Genomic DNA, 17,500 nt, shown 5'->3' with positions numbered 1-17,500 from the left:
TTTATCAATTGTACTATGTCTTGTACTGCAGGTTTTGCTTTGAGTTCAAACCACATCATGGTCAGATTTGCCTTTCCTTGGTGGGGGTCAATGAAAATTTATTTATTGATGCCAAGTAATAGACTGGCAGAACTATAAGAGTATCAAACCAAATACTTTATGGCATTTGCCTCAGCTCTACGTGTTCAGAGTTCAAATCCTACCATATCTTACAAAGGTGGTAGATATATTCTATCACCAATTTAACAGCCCCACTCCATTGCAAGCATCTTGGCCAGGACTGAACCTGATGATTTATGGTAGAGAAGAAAACTTATTACCCACACAGCCATGCCTGTACCAACATGAATGATAGAGAATATACCAATTACTGACAAACAAGAAACCAAGAAAATCCCAGGGTGGAACTGAAGTTGGCAAATAAGAGGACAAAATTGATTGCTGGGAGATATTTAGTCCTAATACACTAAACTTCCTCTCCATGAAGAATCTTTAACATAGAATCTAATTTAAAATATTAATTGAAAACAAACAATTAAGAAGATAGATTGTTTTATACTGAAATATGACTAAAATCTCAATTATCTTGCTAATATAAATTTACATTTCGGTGAGATAAATAATCAAACAAACAAAAAATAACCCAAAATTATTACACCATTTTTTTCTATGTAATTTATTTATATATTATGACTGGATATATAATTCTGATATAATTTAATAAATAGAAATACTAGATTAATCTGCCGAATAAATTTCATTTACCTTTTGAAATTTTAAATTGAATTTCAAATAGAAAAAGAAAAATACATTTTTGATTACAGTTTCTGTATAATCTTAAATATTCTAGAGTGATATGCTGTAAAATAAATGAGTAAACTGTAGCCAAACACTATAATATCCTAAAAAAAAAAAACACACGAAGAATAACAAAAGAAAAACTATTTTGGTTACTAATTAATTCAGTCAAGCAATCGAACAAGATTTCAAGAGAATTCATTGATTTCTTAAGAAATTAATCCAAATCCAAAGTAAATATTCCGTTAGTGGCTTTCTCTCAGACTATCTGTTCCTTTGTTTAAAGATTTTGTTTGTAATTTCTGTTAAAATTATTAATTGAAAACTAAATTTGAAAAAATACTAAGAAACAATGATATTTAAATAAGTATTTCTTGTTTTAATATTTTCAAAATATTCTAAGCCGAAAAAAAAAATGATAGAATAATAAGTTGTGACCAAACATACTAAGGACATCAATACAATGTAGTGAGACGAGTTAATCAAAATGAAGCCTAATTAAACTTCAGTTTGTAACAAGCATCAATATATTTGTTTCAACTGATAAACATTTTAATTAGATATTAATATTATTACGCATTATCAATATTATTGTCTCCTTCCTCCAATCTTTTTGTCAAACTTTAATTATTATGACTGAGTTTACATTCTAAGTTCTAAACCTACCAAGGTCAATTTTGCTTTTCATCCATTTGGGGCTGATAAAAGAGAGCACCAGTCAAATATTGGGATCAATGTAATCAATTAAACTCCTCCCACACAATTTCATGCCTTGTCTCTATTTCCAGTAAACATTGGTGCCTTGTTGAACCACTATTATCTCTCTCTCTCTCTCTCTCTCTCTCTCTCTCTCTCTATATATATATATATATATATATATATAAATATATATATATATATATATATATATATATATATATATATGTACGAAAATTAGGGAATGGAGTAGATAAAATACAGGCTATGTATGTTTCATAGCTACTGGCACATCAAAAGTAGTGAATTATCCAAACAAGGGATACACTTCAGACTACTCTTCAGGCCAAGGATTCCTTGATTGTATGAAGTTTACATTTTCATGAGGAGATCCTGTGTTAACTCATTGTCTGTATTTTTATATATGCATCCATGTCTTTATTTAATTTCAGTTGGAAAGGAAATGAGATGAGTTTTTAAGAGTCATTTTTGAAAGATAAACATAAAACATTTGCAGAGTTTTCAGCAATATTAAATGGCATTTTCCTCATTGGCATTGTTATAAGGGTACACATATAATAAAATTACACACACAAACACTCATATGAATATATATGTATATACATATACATACATAATATAAACATGCATATTTATACACACACATACATGCACAGCATACAAATATATATGCAATATATCCATTTACATATGTACGCATACACACACACACACACACACACACATTCACACACAAACATACACACAGCTGTGTGTTCAATGAAATAAATTCTGAAATCATTTAAAAATAACATTTTGCTCATTCCGTAATCCTATAACTTAGATACCTACCAATGCAAATGCAGAATATATGACCATCAACATAGATATAAGAATAGATATCTTTCTTGTTCTAAGTAGGTACATGAAAGTTTGAAATGTAACAACAATGCAAAAGAACTATTTCCTGCCGCATACCACAAGAAATAACTAATTCTTTGCAACATGAAACAACTGCTAGGTTCAGTTACAAATAGAACTTTGCTGAAATATAGCTTTGTCAAATCACCTCTGGACCTCCAGCAAAAGGTACATGGAAACTAAATTTTCTCTATGTATATTCATAGACATACACTGACAGTATATATCATATACTCATCTCTCTCTCTCATTTTCTCACTTTATATATATATATATATATATATATATATATATATATAAACACATAGATATACATATGCAAATATAAAGATACACATAAGTATATACATATACAACATGTACACAGACAGATATATATGTTACGCACACACATGCGTGTGTGTGTGTGTGTGTGTGTGTGTGTGTGTGTCAATACATACGTACATGCAGACATTTCATTTCACTAAGCTTACACTTCCATCCATCAACTGCAAACTTTGCAGAAATAGTGATATTGACAGATTCTGTCGCAGAATAGAAGCAGAGTGGATGAGGCTTAAGATGAATGCAGACAGCCTTTGAATGCTGTGTGGTAGCACTCACTCACCACCTGCTAAACAACAGCAACAAATTTAAATAAACCATTCAAATACTCAAACATAACATTTTGCAAGGCAAAGAGTGTGCACCTCAAGAAACACTTTTTGGTTACCTTGCATACAAATCCAGAAGTACAGCATTGAAATATTTCAGCAAATCCCAGCAAAAGAATCACTCCACATGACAAAAAAGTGTATTATATGGGTATGTTATCCATAAACTCATGTGAAAATTACCATGAAGTGTAGCTTGTCTCAAACTCTTGATTGCATCTGAAAGCCTATACTTTAGCAGTCTATGAGCAGGAAATAGCTAAGAAATATCTAATGAGCAAACAAGAGTGAAGTGCTTAAAATCCAAAGGTAAAAATAAATGTTGCTTATATTACACTCTGTGGAGGACATAACACAGGTAAACAGTAGCTGCCCCCAAAATGTCTGTAAGGTACTACCATTGTGATATGATGATGTTGTTGTTAAAGCATTATACAATGCAATCACCTGTAAAAACCGTCTTGAGATTAATATAAGCCACAAATCTGCTATTGACTGTGTGTGTAGTTAACACAAGGAATATTGGTCATTCCGATCAAAACTTGTATCAAGTTCAATCATAACTTGCCTGATTTAGCTTTTGAAGACTGATAAGAAGAATCATAGAGAGTCATAGAAATCAGTTGCTCAACAGATGTGAACTCCAGATTCAAAAGAAGCAAGAGTGAGAATATTTATGGACATTTGCTTCAAAGCTTGCATCTCCTCTTCTTTGATTATAAATTCCATTTATATCAAAAATTATCAGTGCACATATCTAGTTAAGTAAATTTTGATGTGACAATATTGGAATGCTCAGATTTTCAGAGAAAAGGAGAGAGCAGCTAAAATGTAGCTTATGGATACAATTTGTGAAAGGAACAGTAAAAATGTGCAAAACTTTTCTGAAGTCCAAAATTGAACAGTGATTGTTATTGCTATCTGAATTCCAGTGATGAAGCTTTTGTTTCTCTGCCAGACAGAAATGCCTTTCTTTCTGGAAGAATTCTAATTAAAAAAAAGCAACGATATAATGGCATACATACACACACACACACACACACACACACACACACACACACACAAACGTATACATATACATTTATTCATATTCACTCACAGAGGCACATACATATCTATATACATATATGGGAAAGAATTCATAGTAGTGAATACATTTGCATTTCATGAACTTATAAGAAATTCTTAAGTCTAACAACTAGGTGAAACTGAAATAAATTAATGCTGTGCGTGTGTGTGTGTGAATGTATCTGTAGCTATTGAATTTAAAATCCAGTATGTTAATTTTTTTGAGCTATTTTAAAGTAATTTTTATATAGTATAATGTGAATTCTAATGGGAACATCTTCTAGTAGTTTGGATGTGGCAGTAACTACATCCTTGTATCTGATTGAATTTACAAATGTCTTTCTCTGCTGTTATTTTGTCTTTCTCTCTTTTCCACTCTGCATGTGTGTGTGTGTGTGTGTGTGTGTGTGTGTGTGTGTGTGTTTGTGTGTGTGTGTGTTTGTGTGTGTACATACCCATATATAAATACGTATGTAGGTATATGTAGATGTATATTTGCAGCAAGTGTAAGTATGTCCATATATTTGAGAGAAAATGCTAATTCTATGAATACAAATATATACATATGATAAATGCATGAAGACGTATGGGGTTTGCTATTACCACACCAAATATCTCGACTGCTGTACACTGCTTTGAAAGTTCTGTGTTTTCTGGATGTGGTCAGCCAGATGAAAGCAACTCAGGTTGTATTTGATAATCAGGCAGCAGCAGCACATGCAGAAAAAAAAAACCATGGTGTGTGCATTTAGATATTGTAGTATTGATCCTAACGCCATTGTTTTAATGCCCATTTTTCCATGGGTCAAAAAGAATTTGCTGAAGAAGATTTTCTCCAGTTGGATGCTCTTTCAGTCACCACCTCTCACCTGTTCTCAAGCAAAGAAATATTTCCTTGTGGCCAGACATGTTTTGATGGATGATTGGAAATTAAGACATCAGTGATGCTATACTATATCAAGAAAAGTAAACCAACCCATCACCATCCACATGCATATACATATACATACACACTTTATATGTAATGGGCTTCTTTAAGTTTCTTTCGATCAAACCCAATCACAAGACATTGGTTATCCTAGAGTTATAGTAGAAGACACTTGCCCAAGGTTCTATGCAGTGGGACTGGACCCCAAACACTGCAGTTAGCCACACAGCCACTATATCATCCATTGTATCCTTCCCTGTTTTGCATATGGCCAGGTATCATTTTTTAGAGATTTGGCTTCTATTTCTAGCATATATAGCGATTGCAAAGAGTCTTCATTGTGAGTTCTTTTGAATGGGCTAAGTATTGCAGGATAAACAGGGGAAAGCAAAAGTATGTTGGTAAGGAACAAAAGAGAAGAACTACAAGAATTATTGAGTGCTTTGACTTCTATACTATTAAAAGAAATGATGCTATATCACTACAAAATAAGGTGTTTCTTTCTAAAATTATTTCCTAAACATTTGGAATATTTCTTTTTATTTCTTAACATGTTTGAAAACAGGACATTAATATTCTTATAAAATAACCAATATTGTTGTTGTTGTTGTTGACCCCCAAATCATTCTTGAACATCCAGATCTGTGATCAAAGGTGTTTCAATTTTGTAACTATCATCTTCCTTTATATATATTTACTGCATTTACCTGAGTCTTTCATTCTACTGAGATGGGAAGTTGTGATTGGAGGTATATTTGGCTACTGTTGCTATTTATTGCATGTAACTGGCAAGAGACAAGCTCCCTCGTGGCCTTACACTCACCCAGTGGCTTAATTAAGTACATCCTGTCATTGCAATGGCTGTTTTACCCAAGGATTATACTTCTAGCTGAGTTTCAGTGTAGAATAAGTAACATTAATATTGTGAATATTGCAATTTTTCAAACACCATAGATGGCAAATAATTAGTGGAGATTTGCTTCCCTACCTGTCCAAAGATGTTTCGTATATTCATCAAGCAATGATAGATTACCTTTACATTTTGCAAGTTAAATGTTTTATAATATTTGTATTATGTGGGAAAATGTTCTAGAAAAGTCAAGTGAGACCATAACCCATGGCCTTTGCCAGAAGTGTAGCCAGCCCACTTATGTATACCTCCCTTTCATTGGACACTAAAACTCTGCTTGCGAAGACCTGTTGAGGCAAGTGAAATTGAAATTGAACCAAATTCGATGACTGGCACCTGTGCCAGTGGCATGAAAAAACATTCAAGCGAGGTTGTTGCCAGTGCATAAAAAACACCATTTGAACATGGCTGTTGCCAGTACCGCCTGACTGGCCCTCATGCCGATGGCACGTAAAAGCACCCACTACACTCTCTGAGTGGTTGACGTTAGGAAGTGCATCCAGCTGTAGAAACTCTGCCAGATCAGGTTGGAGCCTGGTGCAGCCATTTGGTTCACCAGTCCTCAGTCAAATCGTCCAACCTATGCTACCATGGAAACCGATGACGATGAATCAGACTTAAGACATTCTTTGTGAGATTAAAATTCACATTGTTTGAATGGGTGGTTAACTAAGACAATTTTACGATCACTGTTTATATTTCTATTACTTTCCAATATCTCAAATTACTTCAGGTCTTGGAGCAACTTTAATTTTATCTTTAAATACATGATGCTCCCGCACTTTAACATAAAGCTGTGTCTTTTTGAAATTTTTGGTCACATATAATTATGGTCCTATTTTAGAATTATAAGATGGTAGTACAATTATAAGTACCTGATTGTCTCTTGTATTCTTCTTGAGTAAATTATCTGAGCTGTCATTGAATAGTTTTATGTCAGAAATCTTCTTTATCAGATCCTCCATTTCACTAGAATGTTTCGATATTTCAGATTCAATTTTGAATGTATCATCCTGAAATGGAAATAAAGCAAACGTAATTAAATAGATAAATGATATCAATAATAATAATAATAATAATAATAATAATAATAATAATAAAATATGGAGTTCGATGTAACTCTTTACAAAAGTAAATACATAATAGGAAGAGTGCCATGTGATATGTAATACATGTACATGGACTCTGTCTATTGAATTGAACACTATTTTGACACAGTGTGTTTAGTCATTGGGTTCAGAATGAAAAATCTTAAGTATGCAGAATTATAGGAATTCCAAATTTGGACAGGAATATCCTACATTCCTTTCTACACAAAATGACGTAATGATGATGATGATGATGACGACGATGACGAGAACGGCAATGATAATGATAATGATGATGATGATAACACTATCTTTAACAAGAATAGTATTGACAGTGACTTCAAAGTTTCAACCAGCTAAGTCAACCCCAGGAGTAACCCTTAAGATAAATGTAAAATTGCTTTTATTATAACTGAACATAAAAACAAACATTAATGGGTGTGTGTGTGTGTGTCCATATGTGTGTGCGCACATGTATGTGTGCATATTTCTCTTGATTGTCTCATCCATTTTCATGCTTCTTTGTATTAGTTCATAGTGGACACAGATGCAGCAGCACCAGCAACAATGCATGCACACACATGCTCAAACGCAAACGCATACACACATAGAGCACATTCATGCTCCATTCAAACAAGACAAGGGGGACAACTCTTATTTAAATGAGATAAAATCGAACGAAACAAAACAACAGGAGCAGTAACATATTAGCAATCACTTAACTCTCTCTTGATTCGAGCAGAAGGGGTGCCTGAGTATACTGCCATTATATTTCTAAATATGTTGAACAATGAATTGCCATGCTTCCAGTGCCTCTGTCAATTTATCATCTCTAAATAATGGCTAACTTTAAACAATATTAGACTTTTAAATGATTCTTAGATATCGGTAGGTTATATTTCACCTTTTTAGATCTTATAATAAGTTCTTATGAAACTGCCTCTGTGTGTGTGTGTGTGTGTGTGTGTGTGAGTGTGTGTGGCCATTGCCGGTGCTACAACTTTTGTGTCTGTAATGCACTAAAACAAGGAAACTAGTAAATGGGAAGAAATGGAAGAGATAAATGGGGAGGGAAAGAGAAAGTGTTAAGAACGTATACACGCATAACGCACACATCTGAGTACAGACATTTGCACTTAACACATAAATATAGAGCAAAAGAGCTGAGAGTGTGTGGAGACACACATACACACATGTATACACGCACACACATGTATTTATATATGTGGTGGTGGTGGTGGTGGTGGTGGTGGAATTGCTATCATAAAAGCGTCAGAGTTTCCTTTGAAATGAATGGAATAAAAACAAGAGAATGGCAGGCAATGGGTTTCAATCAATTTAAAAGGACTCTGTTGAAATTTCTCTTCTCTGCTGACTACGAAAATATTTCCTCTATTATCCATGGTGGGCAAATTGGAAATTATGGTACACTGTCTGCTTTTAATATTTGCAGAGCTTCAGGCATCTACACACATTGTTTATTATATTTCACATATGACATTCACCCGAGTTCAGTGACAGATTGTAATTTAAATTATTCATGTCTTCACCATCACCATCATTGCTACCTATGTAACCACTTTTATCATCATCATCATCATCATCATTGTTGTCATCATTAACATCGTCTTTCTCACAGTTACCATTGTGGTGCTGCTTTCATATGGCTTACTTTAAATTTTAAAGCAATAAGATTCAAGTCTTCACCACAGTATATCTCAGAATGATTTTCATATTTTTTTCATATTTTTCATACAGTAATAAAAAATGAAATGATATTGTTGACGTGAGCAATTGTTGTCTCGGAATGCTGGCTGTTAAAAGAAATTTACAGAACAAGTCTGGTTGTCTTGACAGCGGAAAAAGAAAAAGAAAACATAATTCCTCAAATGTTAAGAGATTCTTACTATTTTGGCATTGTACCCCACAATGTTTTTTGAAGGTATTTTCCTTTTTCATTTTGAAATATATAATGACATAACAAACAGCCATTATTTCTAGCATTGATGAAATTTGCCACAAATTTTGGGGAAGGACTATTGGTGGTTTAAATTCATACCAGTAATTGACAATTCTGATTCAGGAGGGATAAAAGATAAAAGTGGTCCTGGTAAAGTTTTAACACACAATATAAGCAAGCATATTATAGCTACTAATTTGACTGGTACAATTTCAGTTATTTGATCTTATTGGAGTTTTATCCCTTGATAGTTGGTTTAAGATGATAATCATTCTTGGAGAGAGTTTCTGTCTGGTAATTGCAAGGAAAACCTCATTTAATCTGTGGAACTTACTATATTAATTATATGAAATCCTACCATATAAGTTTATTAATCAGAATGCTTACATAGAGGCAAGCCAGCACACCTTAGTCATACTATGTCGCACAACATTCTGTCCATCTCTTCCACTCGCTATCCCTGGGAAGGATGGAGGTGGGGTAGAATCCACAGGCACCTCCTCTATAGGGTTCTATCAGCAGCAACTGTCATCAGACTTTCTAGCCATAGTCTCAAAGGTGACTAAAGGAGACTGGATATTATCAAAGCAACGCATTTTTGGTCTACCTCCAATGTTTCCTGCCAGTTTGCTTGGTTTGAAGAATCCAATTTGCAATCGTTTCCCATAACATTCTTATCTCTTGTCCATGGTACAAGTGATGTGACCACTCAATGGGAAAAAGTAGCAACTGGACCAAGAAATATTTGGTCCTAATCTTTGGCATTTTGTCTGGCTCTACAGATTCTGAGTTCAAGTTCCACTGAGGTTGACTTTGCCTTTCATTCTTTATGGGTCAATAAAGTAAGTACCAGTTGAACACTGGGGTCTATATAATCATTTTACTCCCACCCTAAAATTGCTGGCCTTGTGGCAAAACTTGAAACTGTTATCATCATCATCACCATTATTATTATTATTATTATTATTATTATTATTATCTTCATCATCATTATTATTATTATTATTATTATTATTATTATTATTATTATTATTAAGGTGGCAAGCTGGCAGAATCGTTAGTACGCTGGACAAAATGCTACGCTCTCAGTTCAAATTCCACTGGGGTCAACTTTGCCTTACTTCCTTTCGGGGTTAATAAATTAAGTACCAGTGCAACACTGGGATCAATGTAATTGACTTAATCCCTTCCCCCAAATTTGAAGCTTTGTGCTTCCAGTAGAAAGAATTATTATTATTATTATTATTATTATTATTAAGACAACATGCTGGCAGAATTGTTAGTCCAATGGGAAAAATGCTTAGCAGCATTTTGTCCATCTTTATGTTCTGAGTTCAAATTCCACTGCGATCAACTTTGCCTTTTGTCTTTTACAGGGTCAACTGAGTACTGGGTGTCAATATAATTGACTGGCCTTTCCTCCAAAACATTTCAGGCTTTGAGCTCATAGCAGGAAGGACTATCATCATTATTATTACAATTTATTTGTTTTTCTTAATTATTTTTTTATATCTTTTGTTATATCATTATTTTTTTCATTCTGTTTTGATAGTGTTGTGCATTTCCTCCTTTTATAAAGCCCACAATGTCTTCAACCTTTGTGGCCAATAAAAGATATCATCATCATCATCGTCGACATCATTGATGACATCTTTTTTTTTTTTTTGTCTTTCCCTGTCTTTTAATGAAGATGCTATCAATGGCTCATTATTTGAATGTAAACAACACAATTTCCGAATTCTCCCAAGTTTGCAATGAAAGGATAACAGAAACATTGATCAAACTGTATTACCATAAAGAAGAGCAAAGGGAAGGAGGAGGAGGAGGGAGAGAGGAAAAGGAAGAGGAGGATGGAGAAAGAAATGATAAAAGGAAAAACGAGGCAGACAGCAATTATGAAAACCAAAAAAATAAAAACAAATGAAGTAAACAAATATGCCAATAAAATATGATTAAACTCAAATACAAAAATAATACATTATCACACACACAAAAAAAAGTAAACACAAGAAAAAGAAAAGACAATTCAATCTGCTAATTACAAAATTAATAAGTGGGTTCAAATTGTTAATAATTCTCAATGTCTCTCAACGTAGACATTCAGACAGAAAGTTTAATGTGCAATACCACATTGTGCCAACGCCAGAGATATTCACAGAAGTCCTTCTAAATAATGCCAGACATCTTTCACCTCCATCATTACTGCTTCAACTACTACTACTACTACTACTACTTCTAATTATAATAATAATAATAATAATAATAATAATAATAATAATAATAATAATAATAATAATAATAATAATAATGATGATGATGATGCAGTAATAGAAATGATAAAAAATAATAATTATAGTTCAGTGATTTGTTTTATATACACCGAACACGAAAGATATTTTAAACACAAATCTCAGAAAGTAGAGTGTATTTTATGCTTTACTTATTTTATTTAAAATTTCATGAGATTGTGTTTTGTTGTTAATTATTTTATCTAATATTTTGTTTATTATTACTATTATTTTTACTTTTATTTATTTGTCTTCCAATAAATTTTGGGTGCAATAATTGTAATTCTTTTTCAATTAAAAATGTAAATATAAGAAATAAAGTATAATGTAATTGTATAAATAATAATAAAAAAATTTGCCAGTTTTTGGTTTTCCTTTTTCGTTTTTTTTTTGTTTTTTTTTTTTTCCCAATATAATTATCATGTTGGGAAACCAATTTTTAAATAACTTTAATCATGTATAATTTTCTGCTTCACTTGAAGCAGATAATGATTCGTATTGCAAGAGAACAGGTTAAACTTGTTCAGAAGGTCACAGATGTAGCTTTGCTTTATAAAACATAAATAACTGAAGAAAAAAAAAAAAAGAGAGAAAAAGAAATGACCGAACCTTTTTAGTGATGGTATGAATTTTGAACACACATGCAGTTCCTTTTCATCTACATATTTTCACGAGCGAAATAATAATAATATAATAATAATAACGAATATATCAATTGTCATGGTAGACTTGGCCAGCATTTACACTGGATCATGTGCCTTAAGTGTGGACTCCCACATGAGAAGAATTGGTGAGTACCGCCTGACTGGCCTTCGTGCAGGTGACACGTAAAAGCACCCACTAAACTCTGAGTGGTTGGTGTTAGGAAGGGCATCCAGCTGTAGAAACTCTGCCAAATCAGATTGGAGCCTGGTGTTGCCATCCGGTTTCACCAGTCCTCAGTCAAATCGTCCAACCCATGCTAGCATGGAAAGCGGACGTTAAATGATGATGATGATGATGATGATGATGATGATGATAAGCCTGTCAAGATAAAGATTGTTTGCCAAAATAACATGGCAGTCCTGGTTTAGGACGAATGTTGCTGTAATTTAGCCCCAGCTGGCTATACAACACGATCTGTGTCTTTCAAACAAGAGAATCTAGCACCCCCACTCTTGTTTGAAAATATAAGGACACAGATCATGTCATATAGCCAGCTGGAGACGATGTCTCCTGGGGCTAAATTACAGCAACATTCGTCCTAAACCAGGACTGCCATGTTATGCTGGCAAACAATCTTTACACCAAAGTACTGTTGCTGAATATCTCTCATCGTAAGATTTAAATATAGTAATATCCTGTCGACGTAGTTGAAAATAAATGTATCAATGTTCTTCAGATATTGTTGTGAAAGGCCAAAACAATAAAATTTGTTTATTGCCCAACATGAGTATCTCTTGTGATCCCAATATTTCAGCAAAAGAATTTGTCAAGCTGAGAAAATATAAAGATTAGTTTATTGAAATCTAAAAAAATGTGTTATCTGAAGGCTTTTACAATACCAGTGATTGTAGGAACACCTGAAATGATCAAAGAAGGAGCTAAAAATTATTTGAGAATAATCCCTGGTTTATCTTTCATGCTAGAAGCGCAAAAGGATGAACTGAGAAAAGCATTGATGCTGGAACGGTGATAACCTAGTGTGTAAAGAATTTTTTAAAATTAACTTTAGTTGATTTTGTTAATGAACAATCTGGTGTGTTTATTTTAATAGCCTATCAATGTATATGGGTTCTTTAGCCTAGGTGTCGAGAAGACACTTGGCCAGAAATGCAAACAAAATTAAAGGAAAAAGGGAAATAAATCCAATTGTAGTAGTAGTAGTAATAGCAGCAGCAGCAGTAGTAGTACAATTGTCACAACGCCTGGAATTTTGTAGTCGGTTTTATTAATTCTAGTGTGCCACTGTTATTTCATTGACCCCAAAAGGATGAAAGGCAAAGTCAACCTTAGCAGAATTCAAACTCAAAACACACAGACAGACAAAATGTTGCCAAGTATTTTGCCTGGCATCATAATGGCCTCAGATTATATCAGACCCAGAACATGGTTAATAACCAAAGGTGCAGCAGTAGTAGAGGCAGTGAGGGCAGCAGCAGTAGCAGTAGTAGTAGTACCCTCTGCACAAGAAGAAGATGACCAACCAGGACAATCAAACATAAGTATAATTGGATCACATTTGGAATTTCCAACTATGAATGTTCAATAGTTTGATCAACAAATCAGAATCTTTGAATTAGCATCTAAGTAGCTCAGTATTTTACAGATACATGTTTCCTTAATGTAATTCTCAGGTAGAATCAATGTGGCTAAGAGACACGTGGCTGTGCCATTGAAATTGCAAATGCAATCCACCTGAAGGTTTCAATACATGTTCCTTTCATTGAATGTAATTAGGTTGACCCAAAGCCATAGAAAATAACATTTTCCTATCATACCATATCGTGGAATCAAAATTGGGAACTCATGACTGCAAAACTATCTTCAGAACCATTTGGTTGTATAGTGCCAACAAACAAACTGTAGTTGTAGACAAAAAACATTTGATTTTTATTGCATAGATAAATTTTGGTCAGTTATTTACAAGTGAAGATGTGTGTTATCAACATGAAGAATAATTTAGTTGTTTGTTGTATCAGATTTTGTGGGCAGCATTGAGTAGTTAGATCTGTAGCTTCTACCTTTCTTTTGGTCATTCCCTTTTATTTTAATAATTAAATCTACTTCTAAATGTCAATGAGTAGAACTCAGCCCCTCCAGCCATGTGTGTGTGTGTGTGTGTGTGTGTGTGTGTGTGTGTGTGTGTGTGTGTTTGAATGCCAAGTGCTGCTGCATTGAGAATTGATGTTAACAATTTGAATAGGACTTTGATTAAGGATTGAAAGCATCTAACACACATGTAAGCCAGCAATTGTTGTTACCAACTGTGGACAGGTTCTATAATTTAGAAATTTCATGTCTTTCAAATGGGAATAAAGATTGGCTGCAATATGGCAAGTACATGTTACACTTGTAGTGGATAATTGTGCTGTGAGAAAGTTAAACGATATGCCGGAGTGAATTAGAGCCAAACTACTTTCACAAATTTCAACTCGTGTTTGATGTATAGAAAACATTATTACCTACAGTGGACATGGCATTTTCAAGAGTTTGCCTCAAGCCTTTATGATGGAAAGGAGGACAATGATCCCCCCCTCTCTCTCCTCTCCCTTCTCTCTATTTTAAAGGGCAAAGACAATTAAATTTCTTCAGCAACTCATAAGAAAATATTAAGCGTAGGAAAGTATAATTTTGATTTACAGTAGCAGTTTCATTTCCCTTGGAACGTCGCTGCATTAGAAATGGCTGTAACTTCTATGCATTCTGGTTCTCTTATCCACTAAGACTTATCGTCTTAAATACTGAATGATTTATAGATGTGAGTGGAACACACAACAGCTAAGGAAGAATGGATGCATGGTTAAAATACTGACCCTCTGTTCACATTGCTGACCCAGCGGTCACCTCTTGCTACTCCCTTTGAAACAAAGATAATAGAAACAAGGATAATAAGTAACTTAGTTTCACTTTTTTTTCTGTTTTAAGAGGTGAATACAATTAAACTTCGTTGGCAACTAGTAAGAAAATAATAATAATAATAATAATAATAATAATAATAATAATAATAATAATAATAATAGTAATGGTCTCAAATGTTGGCACAAGGCCAGCAATTTCAGGGCAGGACTTAAGTCAATTACATCAACCCTAATACTCAACTGGTACTTATTTTATCGGCCCTGAAAGGATGAAAGACAAAGTCAACCTTGGTGGAATTTGAACTCGGAACATAAAGATGGAGGAAATGCTGCCGAGCATTTTGCCAACCATGCTAATGATTTGGCCAGCATTTGATGCTTTTATCAATAAGAAAATATTAACCATGAAAATATGTAATTTAGATGCTATTGATTCAAAATGGTTGTAAATGTTTATGTTTTGGTTCTCTCATTCAGTAAGAATTATAGCTTTGTGTACTGAGAGATATAGAGATGACAATGAGGTCCACAAACTGTAAAGAGGAAAGTGTTAAAACACTGAGCCTCTGTCCACAGTGCCCAATATTCAGCTCTTACTAAAAAATAGTTGTACTCCACTTCGTTGGCTGAGAAAAGTAAGAAAGGCTTGTGACTTGAAGAAAATATTTTTTTCTCCAATAGATATACTACAGCCATAACATGTGTTAAAATAAAATGCAAGTAGAACAAGAAGGTAGACATATATTTCCAGAAGTAAATTAAATTTTGACAGGAACAAAGTTGGGCACCGGTCCAGCACTTTCCACCTGCTATGATATACTTAAAACTACAGAAAATATGGACACTAGTGTAGTTTTTGTCTGGGCTTTTTAGTGTCTCCAGAGATTTTAGCAGATGAAATTGGAAATATGGAAATGAATCAGAAATCGATAGAAGGAAAAGCTAAATTAAAGTTATTTAAAATGTTGTCCTTTAATTTTAAAAGAAAGACAAAAAAAAATCTAGTTACATACAATATTAAAATTATCATATTAATAATTATCATATTAATTATCATATTAATAATTATAGTGGTTGTTGTTATTACACCAGTTCTGTAATGCATTAATTTTCACAAATAACATAACTTGAAAAATTAACATATTTTGTTTATCTAAGCTGAACGAATGAAACTCTGATAAGCTGTACAATCTATAAGTCTTGTTGTTGATGAAAATAATTATCTTCCTTTAGAAGCAAAACTTACATTCAATTATCATAATGGAATTTCCCAGTCAAGCGTAAACTTGATTAATTTCTATTAAGAAAAATATCATAAATTACATCAATTGAAAACAAAAAAAAAATATATATATATATAATGATGAAAATATAAATCTAAAAAAAAAAAAAGCGAGAGTAAAAAGATATCTTAACAACTTGAGATTATTAGTAACACAACTTAATACCGAAAGAAAATACACAAAAATGGAATTAAAAGAATAAATATTTTCTTTCCAGTTCTTAGATAAGACAAAAAAAAAAAAAAAAAAAAAAAACTAACGAAAGAAAAACAAAGTAAAAAGAAATACAGAAGGACAGAAAGAAAGAGTGATAGGTTCACTTGTATCTCGTGTGAAAGAATAACAAAATTTAGTTTTTGTTCTTATGTTTACAAGTATCAACTGTTAGGTTTATCTTATATACGCTCACACACACACACACACACACACATATATATATATATACACACATGTGTATTTATAAATTTATATGTGGATATACATATTTTGTTGTATATTTGGTGGGTCATTATATCAATCGTAAACACAGGAACTGTTTCTGTCTCACTTCTTTATTATTATTATTATTATTATTATTATTATTATTATTATTATTATTATTATTATCATTAGTCAACTAGTTAACTGTTTAACCAATTAACAAATCATTTGTTAATTGTTCGATCAATCAATCATTCACCTAGGCTCATCAGAGTCTTTTCATCACCATTCATAACCTCATCAATGACATCCCCTCTCTACTCCAGCTCTGCTGTCTCCTAGTTTATGGGTTGTATATTCATGCTTATGGGAAAGAGAGATAGTGATTGATTGAGTGACTGATTGATTAATCAAACAAACGGTTAGTTAATTAGCTGACTAACTGAGATATAACCAGCAAATGTGATTAATACTGATTACGACCCACTTGATGTAAAAAAATGCTGTTTCAACATACATTTTCAAGACTCAACAAAGCATTTATTATATATTAATATATATGCACAAACACACACATGTATATATATATATATATATATATATATATATATATATATATATATATATACAAGAATAAGAGCAGGGAATCATCAATTAATAATAGAATTAATAATTAACAATTTTGCCAAGTAGTTCAGTATGAAAAAACCTTTATCGGTAAAACCATTTATCATCATAAATATACAGGGATTAGCATTGAGTTGCTTCTAAATTTTCAGTATGTTGGAGAAGCAACTCAATGCTAATCCCTGTATATATATATATATATATAGTGGCAGTTCTTCATATCCAAAGATCATGATGAATAGTGGAAACCCATGTGTAAACTAATCCTATAGTGACATGGTTTGGCTCCTCACTTGTGCC

The 17,500-nt window shown here is 32.8% G+C and overlaps 1 protein-coding gene across 1 annotated transcript in view; it reads right to left on the bottom strand.

The window, feature by feature from the left end:
* LOC106867248 (coiled-coil domain-containing protein 39) overlaps nucleotides 1–17,500 on the bottom strand; it is a 798,380-nt gene that overhangs the window by 449,300 nt on the left and 331,580 nt on the right. Inside the window, exon 12 of the mRNA XM_089366422.1 lies at nucleotides 6,850–6,987. Coding sequence (XP_089222548.1) covers nucleotides 6,850–6,987 — 138 coding nt within the window. The remainder of the gene's footprint in view (nucleotides 1–6,849; nucleotides 6,988–17,500) is intronic.

The sequence above is a fragment of the Octopus bimaculoides genome, chromosome 19, assembly GCF_046866305.1.
Source record: "Octopus bimaculoides isolate indiv1 chromosome 19, ASM4686630v1, whole genome shotgun sequence".
NCBI lineage: Eukaryota > Metazoa > Mollusca > Cephalopoda > Octopoda > Octopodidae > Octopus > Octopus bimaculoides.
The sequence above is the reverse complement of the archived record's forward strand: the minus strand, read 5'-3'. Positions and strand labels throughout refer to the sequence as shown.